Consider the following 12,991-nt stretch of genomic DNA (forward strand, 5'->3'; position numbering starts at 1 on the left):
GTTTTTGTCACTGTTTTACTTATAGTGACGTCACAGCTCGCAAATGATCAATGCACATGCTTGCGACTCTTTAGCTCTGTCCACGTTATACCTCCAGGAGCTCTCAGGTGTCTTATGAAAATCTGATACAACTAAAGAATGAAAGATGCAATACTACTGTACTTTAAGATTAACATGAGATTAGCTGAAACTTTGTGTGTTATGTCCCCTTTAATAAAATCTGACAATGATAGACAAGTGATTAGAATGCTAGGAAATAACTTAACAGCTAGCAAAGTAGGTGTACTAAAATACTGGCTAAGCCCAACCGTGGAATTTCTAAAGTGGCACTAAATTATAATTCTGATCAGCCCCATAACATTCTACCTACTTTCACTCGGGTCTCATGTTATTAGCTTGAATACCTAATTGTAAATGTTATGTTGCTGCTATGTTAGTGTGCTGCTGTATGTATCATAGTCTCATATATACTGAATGAGATTTTATACTTAATATTTCTTTTGTTCAAGTTTTTGGTTCTTGTTTTCACTTTGTCCAATAGAAATCTGCACTGTAATTGTTATGGCTTTTTTTTTACTTTTTTAACTTTTAATCAGTGATCAGCTCAAGATTTTACGTTCATTTCGGGTTCTGTTGCATATAACTCTCTGATCATTGTAAGAATGTGTTATAATGCTGTAGGATCAATTATTCGTTAGGGTCATTTATTTCGTTCATCTGTTAGGATGAATTTAATATGAATTAGGTCAAATGAAAGAATCAACATTTAAGAGTTCAGTGTCATGTGCACAGGAAACAGATTGTTACACAATTTTACGAATTTCTTACTCTGCAAATCCTCTTGGCAACCTCTGGCATCATTTAGTCAGAACAAGAGGAAACCACAGAAACATAAATTACAAAATTGGCAAAATGGAAATGAAAAGAAAAATGTATTTGCATAAGGATCTGACATCTCGTGCTGCAACCCTGAAGAGGTCGACTCTGGAATAGACCAGGGTGATTTATTTTTCTCAGATGAAGCGACGCTGCCTTTATGTTTGAATTGTGTCACCACAAACAAGGTGCTTCACTCAACCTGCTTAGCTCCTTCTACACAAATTCATAGCCTAGCATTCATAGCCTAGCATGAAGATAGCTAAGACACTGAATTTCCTAGGCTTTTCTGATTTATTACATTTAGAATTTCTAAAAGCTGGAAAAAAATTTATAGTATTCCTTTTACTACACTACTTAACAATAAGACTGCAATGAATAGACATTCAGTGCCACCCAGATTCCCCTTTGGTCTGCTTACTCTCAAGGTTTTATTTCCTTGTCACAGTCACCACTGGGTCGCTCATCAGGGATAAACAATTATAAAGGACAACCTTATATGCAATATATACACATTATTTTATATAGCTGTATTACTGCTTCATATGTGTATAAAGCTGCTTTAAGACAAAGTCCATTGTAAAAAATTGCTATACAAATAAAATTTTAATAAAAATGGATAGTTGTGCTTGCTGGGAAAGACAGGTTTAGTTTTACCAGTGCTGATGCTTATTCCAGTTTGTAAGTGTGTGTGTGTGTGTGTGTGTGTGTGTGTGTGTGTGTGTGTGTGTGTGTGTGTGTGTGTGTGTGTGTGTGTGAATCCCTGACTTAAGTTTTAATATATTTGTTGTCCATGAATGAGTAATACATTATTACCAGTATTCTCTTCATTTCATAACATTTCTCCGAGGTACACTGAGAGTACAGCTTTAAACTCTATACAGTACAGTTTTTATCCAATCAGATTTCAGCAGTCACATCACATGTTGCTTTGGTCAAAGGTATCTGTGTTCAGGCTTTTAAAATAAACTGTGTGGGCTCTTATTGTGTACAGTTCATGCTGCTTGAAGCTCATGCTTTAACCAATCATATGTTGATCTGGCAACTCCGAGGCCATCCAGCAGGTGTACAATAACGTCTGCAATCTTTATGTCCTTTGATTGGATGGTCAGAAAGAGCACCTGTAGCAAACTACACAAATTTAAATATATTTGTGTAGATTTAATAGCTGTTCTTTCATACCACAATGGCTGACAGAATAGAAGATATTGATTTGGTCACAAACCGAAAAAACTGGACATTGTGAGGAAAGGTCAGCCAAAACAGTTGGTTAGCTTTCTCAAGAACCTTATACCTTTGTGTTTTCTTTCTTGTAGAGTTTGCACCAAAACACACAATCTGATTTAAGTTCCAATCCCCAGGAAAACCATAATGCACACAAATGCATGGAAACCCCGGGGTCACTGTACAAGGTTAATATTGATGCTTCTACTAGAGATCATGTGTATGTGGGTGGTGCTGCTGTGGCTACAGTGAAAGGAAACTTGTTGAATTGTGTTCAATGGGTTTCTTGCTTTAGTAATGCTAATTCTTTTAGTATGAGATACCTGTCAGTGACGCAGCTCTCAGTTATATTGATGGTTTCTATAGCCGTGGCCATGATAGCATGGCACTGCTTTTTAGATATGTTGTTCATTTGCAATGAACCACAGCTACACAAACCACACATGCATACCTTTTAATACATCTGTAGGAACAAATGATCTGCCCACAAGGGGGCAGGCCAAAGTCGAAATAGCACCAGAATGCCACCTTGACCCAAATTTTTTTTATAATCAGAATAAACAAGTTTAACGGCAGGATTTACGGAGGCTGTTTTTTTTTTATTATTATTTTTTTTTTTCTATTATTATGACATTAATTTAACATAAATACTGTAACATGAACATATTTGATGTCCTTGGGTTTGTTAGTTATTTGTTAATTGCATATTTGTACACTATATGAACAAAAGATTCTTTTGAAAAAAAAATACAAATCTTCCACATTTATTTCCCATTTGCTGTTATAATAACATTCACACTCCTGGGAAGATGTTTCACTAGTTTTTAGAGTGTGCTTCTGGAGATTATCTATCTATCTATCTATCTATCTATCTATCTATCTATCTATCTATCTATCTATCTATCTATCTATCTATCTATCTATCTATCTATCTATCTATCTATCTATCTATCTATCTATCTATCTATCTATCTATCTATCTATCTATCTATCTATCTATCTAAAAGATCTATCTTATATAGCAGTGCTATTTGTTTGATTGGATGAGTTGCATTTAAGTCTTTAAATGCCTCCAGCATCATTTATAGTCAGGGTTTACTGTCATGAGACAGCATGCACACTGCACTTTTTGGTCTCATGACAAGAAAAAGAAAGAAAATAAAAGGTGGCTGGATTAATGCTTGGAGAGGGAGGGAGGGAGGGAGAGAGAGAGAGAGAGAGAGAGAGAGAGAGAGAGAGAGAGAGAGAGAGAGAGAGAGAGAGAGAGAGAAGGTGGCTAGCAAAAACAAATTATTAGTTGGGGATCGAAAGTCAGATGTCACAAGTATGGTTTAACAGAATGAATGAGATTTCCAGCATACTTCTCATACTTATATTAAACAATAAACAAAGTAAAATGAAGTCTGAGTTCCCAGATTTGACTGAAGAAACTCAGTTAAGGAGAGAAACTGTGAACACTAAAAAAGGCTTTGAGATGTATCACCTTTTTCCATCTGTACAGGAATAATTGCAGTATTTACTGTAAGTGCTGGAAAGAAAAAAATCTCACCTCAGAGTTCCCCCTGGTTGAAACTGAATTAGTATACCACTACAGGTGGAACAGACAGCTACAGACTGGAGACCTATTAATCATTATGCCAGTCACTCATTGGGAAAAATGTCTCTTCTCTTCTATATGGACAATTTGGTAGTTTGCAAAGCAGCGCTGAGCAGCTGAAGTGAATTTAAACGAATTCGTTTTTTGGCTCTCGAGAATCTGATGATGTCGGTGTATAAAAGTTTTTACACAGTTATATTTTACTTGTAGAATTTAGTTCTCTGAATCTTCAACAGTGATATCTTTATTTTTTAAATCACAGGAGCCATATTTTTTCAGGTGTCTGGTTCCTCTCAAAGTTTCTTGCTCAGGCAGTTTTATTCGTTTTTCAAACAAAAACCGTATTAGTGTGGACATGGCCTTATAGGCACTAAACTTTATTTTATACAACTTTATAAACCTCCTTATCTCTGTAAAGCTGCTTTAAGACAATGCCCATCATAAAAATCACTATAGAAATAAAAATGATTTGATTGGAATTGAATTTTGTAATCTTGAAACACTTTTCTCCTAAAAATTAATTAGCTCCTATTCCAGCTGCATTAGCGTTAGCACTACGCAGCACCCTAATCTGAGATCTTTTGGCACTGGCTGATTGATTTTTTTTTTCTACTGTTCTCCATGGGTACACCTTTGGTGCTCTTTTCATCGGTTGCCCTGGAAACGAGCGAGGAGCTTACTCTCCGGCCTTCCGGTGTGTTTAACTTACCGGAGACAACAGGGTTAACGGCTAATCAGTTCTAGTTAGCCGTGTATTGAATGTTAGATGTGGTATTAAGCGGTCAGTATAAGCTCCTGATGTATTAATGGAGTTCACAGCTGTGTTGCTCTTTCGCTGGTCGCTTTCACAGATGTGCGCTAATCCACAGCACAGAGGTATTGTTAGTGCTTGTAGAATAGAATAAAGGCTTACTGCAGCACCTGGATGTAAGGTTTTTTTTTTTTTTTTTTTGACTATTCCAGACAGAACACAAGTTTAAGTACTCCCACGTTCTCTGTCAGTCGGTTGCTTATTGGCCGAGTACACGAGTTTACTTGAGTGCATGTGCGGTATTTTGTTCTCGTGGTTATGGGAGGAATTCCGGATAAGGGCTATTACTCAATAAATACGAATAAAACCTACATTTATTAGAGCTCCAGATTGCCAGAGAGGCAGGTCAGGGAATGAAGGACAACAGGAAACTTGCCATATAAAAATATATGTGGGACATGGCCATATACCATGAAAGGATATGTATCTATAATGTAAATAGATAAAAGTATATCTTTAGCTTAGATGGTAGCTCAGTGGTTAAGCTATTAGACTTTTGATCAGAAGGTTGTAAGTTCAAATCCCAGCACAACCAAGATGCTACTGCTGGTCTCTTGAGCAAGGCCCTAAACCTTCAACTGCACAGTTGTATAAATAAGACAAACCTGCATAATGAAATGTAAAATTTTTTATTGTTTGCTAATTCTTTAGGTACAAAAGCTTCAAAATTCTGGTTCGAAAGTGTACTCGATATGCTTTTAAGTGACGTGAGGTTTGGATCATTTTACCTAATCTGTGTGCAGGTCATTTCATTCATTTTGCTCGTTAGTAGGGAAATCAAATATCGTCACTAGCCAAATTAAGCATTCTATCAAAGTTATGTAAGGATTTCTAATGCTTTAATAAAATATTAACAATCTGTCTTTTAGCTAAACGTTACAATTCTAACATCAATACAAAAATAAAGAAAGGAGAAAAACGACTTTTATTTTAGCCCCAGGTACAAATAGACTTCTGTTTTTAGCATGAACATCTTATAATATGTTTATAGGATGTGTCTGTATTATAGGCACTAGACACTACACACTGAATTACAGTTTTAAATGCACATACAAAACCAGACCTGAAACTTTTATGGGTGTTCGTAGTAGCGCATGTGGATTCTGAGCTGTTCTAATTTACAGCATGGACAGTGTGGTGGGAATTTTTAACTAGCAAGCCTATTGCAGCTAAAACAGACTAGTAGATACTATATATTAGTCATATAAACACACACTGAACTAATCATGTCTTTTAGTTCAAGTTCAGTTAAATAAGGGTGTGTGTAGAGAGGAGTTCTCAGGGTGTGGCATCAACATTGTAAGCAAGTAGCCCTTTTTTTTTTTTTTTTTATTGTAAATGATGTCTGAGGACTTAGATGGGAAACTCTAGTTTTTTTTCCTGATCTAATCCTTGTACCTTCATGTTATTCCAGAAGACATACACATAGGCACATGGCAAAAATGCAAAACTCAACATAGAATGTATATAATTTAGCATATTTTCTGCCTACTTTTACTATTTACTATTTTATTTATTTTTATTTTATTTTTTTTTCTGTCAGGTTTAAGCAACAAAAAAAAATAAAAATAAAAAAGATATTTAACTTTTTTAACTATTACCTATTCTATTCAATTCATGTCCATTTTATTTTTGTGGTGCTTTTAACATTGGACATTGTCCCAAAATGGACAAATTATAAATATACATTTTAAGGTCATAAATTTGTCCCTATAATCTTATCCCTTTAAAATGAATCCCTAATGAGAGAGAGGGAAAACCTTGAACACACATGCATACTGTATAGACATCACATTTGTGTACCTGTGTTTATTTTTCTAACCTTTAAAAGTCCAGCTAGACCAGAAATTTTTGCTTACATTTTATTCTTAACCATATTAGTCTCATAACGGTGGCAGGGCATGAAAGCGACTGCAGATATTTTCTTACAAAGTGCAAATTCTAACTTCTAATACAAAGTGGAGTAACCTTGAAGTAAACCTATGTACAAGTGGTGTTTACCAGATGGCGCAATTCAGATACAGACAGACTTGACTATGAAAACTCTTTCTTTCTTTCTTTCTTTCTTTCTTTCTTTCTTTCTTTCTTTCTCGAAGCAGTTGATGTTGGCACGGTGATGTATCCTTATTGAAAAAAAATTCACTACGTTATTTCCTTTTCAATATTATTATCAGCGAGATCATTTTGATTAGTTGTATCTATGCTTGGAGAAAAGCATAATATAAATATTGAAACCAATAAAAAGATATCAATCTATCTGGGAAGCAAAAGATGTAGGAAGAAATTGATGTTACTGGCATGTGTTCACTTGTGCATTTTCTTTTCTCACTCGGCTTCTTCCCCTGGTCCTCATGTTTCCCCTAGCAGTCTTGACTCAGAGTCCTGAGAAAAATCAATAAAGGGTGAGCATGGTGGGAAGCAGGAGCGTAACACATGGACGTGGCTATAAAGTGTGAAAACTTCGCTGTGGACACAAAACTACTGCTCTGCTATTAATCACAGCTTTATGTGATTAATAAACGAAAGCTGGTCACCAGGTTACTTTTCATTAACCTGACACTTTAAATTGATCAAATTATGAGTAACCAGGCTGTCTAATATATTCTAGTAATTTAATCAAGATAAAGTTAATGGAAAGTGAAGGAAAAAAACAAATATCGAAGAAAGTGAATGCCTTGATTTTGCAGATTTATTTTTCTTGAAAAGAGAATATCAAAATGTAATCAATATATGTTTTGAAAGTAAGGACTTTTTTAAACAACATTGGGTTAAATTTTATGGTCTTTGCCAGGAATAGGAGTACAGGGACAATAAAATCTAGTTAGCAACCAACGTGTAGTGCATTTAGAAACTAGGTTTAAATGCAATAGGTAAGATCGTAGTGCAGTATTAAAGGTGACTGTGTACAGGAAAGGGAAGGTATAATTATCTAAGGGTAGGTATAATTATTACTTGTAATGCAAATGGAAGCAATAAACTTCAGAATTCAGATGCAGTACGTTGGGAGAAACATTATTCAGGTGGAGTTAAACAGCACATTTCATGTGATAATAATAAAGGAGATACATGTGGTAGGTTGCAGTCAATACAGATGTGCAAATAACTGTCTAAAATAAATAATGACAACCCATTGCAGTTAAATGCAAGAACCTAATTGCCATAATTCATCTTCTTCTTTCGGCTGCTCTCGTCAGAGATCGACACAGTCGATCATCCTCTGTCTTCTACATCTGCCTTTTTCAAACCAACCACCAGCATGTCTTCCTTTACCACATCCATAAACCTCCTTCATGGTCTTTCTTTTTTTCCCCTGCCTGGTGGCTTCATCCTCCGTATACCCTATGTAAGACCACATACCATCGCCTTGTCTCCAAAATGTCCTACCTGCGTGGTCCCTCTAATAAACTAATTTCTAATCCTTTCCCTCGTTGTCACTCCCGATAAAATTTGCAGCTTCTTCAACTCTGCCACCTTCAGCTCCGCCTCCTGTCTTTTACTCAATGCCCAAATACTTAATTGCAATAATATCTGCTATTAGCAACACATTTACATTTATGGCATTTACCAGATGCCCTTATCAAGAGCGGCAATTATCTTAGTGGGGGGTCAAGGGCCTTGCTTAAGGGCCAAAAACTGGTAGCTTAGTAATGCTAGGATTGGACTTCACAACCTGTCGATTTAACGTCCATTCAATGTCTTAATCACTGAGTTAGCACTTCTCCAATACAGTACAGTATGGTTTAAAAAAAATATGATATCATGTTATGGTCAACATTTATACACTATACTACATATGTACATTTATGCTATTTGTCAGATGTCCTTATCCAGAGTAACATAAAGGTTCAAGGGCCCAGCAGTGGCAGCTTGGTGGTGATAGGATTTGAACCCATGACTTTCCAGTCATAAGACCAACATCTGCACCACAGAGCTACAACCTCCCTGTAAAATATACACTATATGGAAAATATACATACAATATACACTATATGGACAAAGGTTTTTGGACACCTGACTTTTTCAGCCTCATTTTTTTCCAAATTGATTTAAAAAAAGTTGGAGGCAGATGATTGTAAAGGATGTCTTTACATGTTGGTAGCAATAAATTTTCCCTTTATTTAAACCCAATATGGGTCATGTATAATTCAATGAATACGGAAGTATATACCAGGATTATTCGATATTTTTATATCTTGCGAGATATTCCACTATAAGTCTCTTGCATAAAGGGAGTATGTGTTAGAGGAGGGTTGAAATCAGCAGACGCACACTTCTACTCCAGTGTGAGATGGAAATGTGCTGCCCAGATGTCTTGCAGGGTTAGATTTTGGATGAAGTAAACAACAGCAAACAGGGAAAAAAAATGAAGTAATTGAGCTGCCACTCATGTACTTGTGTGCTACAGACACACACACAGAATCAATTCAAAAGCAATTAACATGTGTGAGACGTTGCCTCTTCCTTCCTCCCTCTCTCTTTCTCTTTTCTCTCTCTCTCTCTCTCTCTCTCTCTCTCTCTCTCTCTCTCTCTCTCTCTCTCTCTCTCTCTCTCTCTCTCTCTCGCACCTTTGGTTTCTTTTTTTTTTCACACTCGCAATGTGTAATTCACATCCCACCTCTCCTCCATTTTGTTACTCTCTCTCTCACTCTTTGCTGATCCTCTCTCCTCTCTCATTCCTGCAAAAAGTGCCATAGTGCTGTGACACTAGTTTCTGTTTCAGCTTTCTGTGCAGCGTGTGTGTGTGTGTGTGTGTGTGTGTGTGTGTGTGTGTGTGTGTGTGTGTGTGTGTGTGTGTGTGTGTGTCGTGCTCAGCATTAATGAATGGTTGCTGGGTAGAACAGTAGGCCCAAAGAAGGAATGTGTTAATTATTAATGGAGCTTATTTCCATTTGTGTGTGACTGTGTTTGCTCTTGTGTGCATTGGCATGTGTGTGTGTGTGTGTGTGTGTGTGTGTGTGTGTGTGTGTGTGTGTGTGTGTGTGTGTGTGTGTGTGTCTCGACAGTGCAGGCTATCCAAGCAGAAAATCTGCATGACTGCGAAGTTCCTGTAAGATACAAAAGAAATATTAACACTGATGATGAGCTGCTAGACCGTGATTAAGTGTGCATGGGGGGAAGGCCTGTGTTTTTTTTACACTACATTTTGATTGGCTCACGTTTTAGCTTGACTATGATGTTGTGATGGATTTGACAGCAAAGATCATGTCGCAGGCCGCGACACAGCTTCGAGTGATGGAGGATATCAGGTAATAAAGAAGATGTGGATGCAAGTTCTAATATTTGTTCAGAAGGTGCAAAAAAAAGACTTATAATCACTGATATATAAAAAACATAACCTATTTGTAAAAGACGAATAACAAATGGGAGATAAAGTTGGTAGCTCAGTGGTTTATTCTCTGGGGTTGCTGTTTCCTGAAGGCCGGGGGGTTCAAGCCCCAGAATCGTCAAGCTGACACTCTTAGGCCCTTGCGCAAGGTCCTTAACCCTCTGTGCTCCAGGGGTGCTGTATCATCTCTGATCCCAGCTTCCTAACATTGCTAGTAAATGTAAAGAAAGAATTTCACTGTGCTGTTACGTACATGTGACAAGTATAAAGTACCTTTAGTACACGGTATACACATGCTAATTTCGAGGGGCGGTCATATCATTATTTTTGCTAAGAAAATGTAATGTCTTTAAAGAAGCCTTCCACCTCGATAAGCACCTTTTGGCTTTGATCCTCTAGAGGCAACTTGCGGAACTACACTGCGGGTTTTTAAAACATTAAGTAATGTTAATGTACATACGCATTTCCTGAGACAAAATTTGGTTATATCGTTTTTTTTATACGATAATACGTATATTTGAATCATACGTATATGTAAATCTAGTGTAGAAATCACAGGACAGGGACAGCCTAACCCTAACCCTGAATTATGAGAAATAGTACAAGGTCTATAGTAACCATACTATACATTAAAACCTATTGGTTAAAGTATAGAGCACATGTTAATTATAGAGCACATGTTCTATATTTAGTCATTAACAACACTAAAGTGAACTAAAAATGCAGAAAATTATTGCTCTGGTAATTTATCTGTCAAATTGTGAACACATTTTCCCTATAGCAGAGCATATCCGTTTAAAATGATTTCAAAGACAAATAAAAATAGCAAGTTGATCACCATTTTGATCAATTCGCTCATGTCCTGTGCTCATATTACGATTTCATAAGTATCCTGTGGCCACATGGTTGTGTAAACAATTCACTGTTGGAGCGCCAGAAGAAGATAATAAAATGCAAAGTAGTAGAATAAACAGGATCAATTACGCTTTTATATGACTAATGAGGATGAAAGCTGGATTTTTTCGACGGCAGAGATTAATGTGAATGTGAGATTAATGCGAATTCATACAGCAATATATTAGCAACGCTTTAGCAAGAATTTTTTTCTATAAAAAGACAGAAAATATATCCCAAAAAGGTTTTTTTTCCCCTCTGTTCACATTTTTATCCCTCATTTTTTTGGCGGGTTGAAAGGAAGGTGATTTTGGTCCATACGCTCTGTACTCAGACGCTGTCTGATGTTTCTAGTGTAAAAAAATCTCGTGAAGCACATGCAGGTAATGTGCATAATCTGAATTGGGAGTCCATTTACTTCACCGGCTGTCTAACTGAAATTATAAATACATGTAAACTTGTTTAAACATTGACCTAACCTTTATGGACCTATGTAAATTATTATCCACTGACAAGTTTTGGTGTATTTATAGCCAGTATATGTATCACTCCAATACAGTGCTAGCCAGACAGTTAACACACGCTATTATAAAGAATTCCTGAGGTAACTTTCAAACAATATTTAACATTCATTATTTATAATAAAATAGTTTAATCACACTTGTTTGCTAGCACTCATAATATGACCTTTTATAGCTAACGTGCTAACTGGACAAGGTTTCTAAAAGCCATTTGTAAATATCCGTCACTGAAAACACAAGGCCATTTTGTTGCTTTTGCTAATCAGTGCTAACTTGACAGGATTTCTTAGGTATTTTCACAGCCATATTTACAAATGTCATATTCCGCTGACTCTGTCAAAACACATAATTCACTATGCTATGAAGAAAAAATAGATTCAAATATGATCATTTTAGCTGTTTTTCCGTTTGTCTTCACTCTGTTCTTATGCAGTCATGCAATGTTATCATAATTCCAGTGGATGTGTAAATCACAGACTGTCTATGACCTATTTAACTTTTGTGGGAATGAAAGCAGACATGGAGCTTTTGTTATATATTACTTGCACGGTTCAACACATGGGATCGTTGTATAAACACAAGAGAAAACAATAGCAGCGTGGGCCGCCTTCTTTGGAAGCGAAAGAGCCTCTTCATCCAAATACTGAGGTCAGGAATTTCCAAACGCTCAGCTGCTGCTAAAAATAGCTTGACATATGGCACCATTATAGATTTGACTCCTTCTCTTTATCCCGTATACGCATGCAGCAGTATTTGGATTATGGCTCAGACTGTGTACATTGTGACTGATTGGCTAGGTCATGTCCAATAAATATTTGACTAAGTTCAGGGGCCAGAAAAGTCCAGAAATTGCGATTACATGTATGCGTTAATTGTACGCAGTAGCACACTTTATCCCTTGTGTCCAAGTTCTAAAGGATGTACATGATGCAATACAATGTTAAAATTGTCAAATTAAAATTGTTGTGTGTTGTGCAGGCGCCACCAGAGACATCGGCTCGGCGCTGACCAGGATGTGTATGCGCCACCGCAGCATCGAGGCTAAACTACGCCACTTCACCAAGTATGATGCTACTGTTTTTTTTCTTTCAGTTTTCCAGAGCCTGAAATTTACACACACCTAAGTTACCTCTGGAGCACTCTGGACTTATTTTTTAAGATCAAAACGCATGCTAACACAGGGAAAATTAACATCTGTACACTTACATTAAAGCTTAATTCAATGCAGAAAATCTTTCACATGCAGGACAATAGCTTAGGTTATTTTCTAATCAAACATCAGAATGAAGAAAAACTATGATGACTTTTTGATTATGGTGACTTTAAGCTTGGCTTGGTTGTTTAGTAGTTTGCAGTGTCACTAGTAGTAACTAGTTTGCAGTGTTTATCAGGAATGGGGCAAAAAACAAAAACATTGAGTGAGTGACAGTTAATGCCAAGTTGAAAAGCTTGGTTAGGGAAAATGGGCACGTTGGTTTGGTGTGCCAGGAAGGGAATAGTAACTCAAATAATGACTAGTCTAGTTTGTGTAAAGTTGTTCCTATGAAATTATTTAAATTATTTTGCCTTAGATTACTATTCTTGGCTAACACGAGAACCTGATGTGGGCTTTTGCTATCCCAGCCATGTCAAGGTTTAATGTTTTTCTGCTTATCACTGTTGTAAACAGTAATTATTTCAGTTACTACGTCCTATCTGGCAGCTTAAACCAATTTCACTTTGATTTGTCTTATCAACCATTT

The 12,991-nt window shown here is 36.6% G+C and overlaps 1 protein-coding gene and 1 long non-coding RNA gene across 3 annotated transcripts in view; one reads left to right on the top strand and one right to left on the bottom strand.

Annotated features, from left to right (window-relative positions):
- mtss1lb (MTSS I-BAR domain containing 2b) overlaps nt 1–12,991 on the top strand; it is a 78,886-nt gene that overhangs the window by 40,846 nt on the left and 25,049 nt on the right. For both annotated transcript variants that reach the window (XM_083549935.1, XM_083549934.1), the window contains exon 4: nt 12,228–12,312. In XM_083549935.1, the coding sequence (XP_083406061.1) occupies nt 12,228–12,312 (85 nt within the window). The remainder of the gene's footprint in view (nt 1–12,227; nt 12,313–12,991) is intronic.
- LOC310730871 lies at nt 6,016–9,811 on the bottom strand. Its single transcript, XR_014534993.1, has 3 exons — nt 7,779–9,811; nt 6,652–7,658; nt 6,016–6,561 (listed from the first exon to the last, which is right to left on the bottom strand). It is a non-coding gene; the product is annotated as an uncharacterized lncRNA (long non-coding RNA).

This window comes from Silurus aristotelis (genome assembly GCF_946808225.1).
Source record: "Silurus aristotelis genome assembly, chromosome: 9".
NCBI classification, from domain to species: Eukaryota; Metazoa; Chordata; class Actinopteri; order Siluriformes; family Siluridae; genus Silurus; species Silurus aristotelis.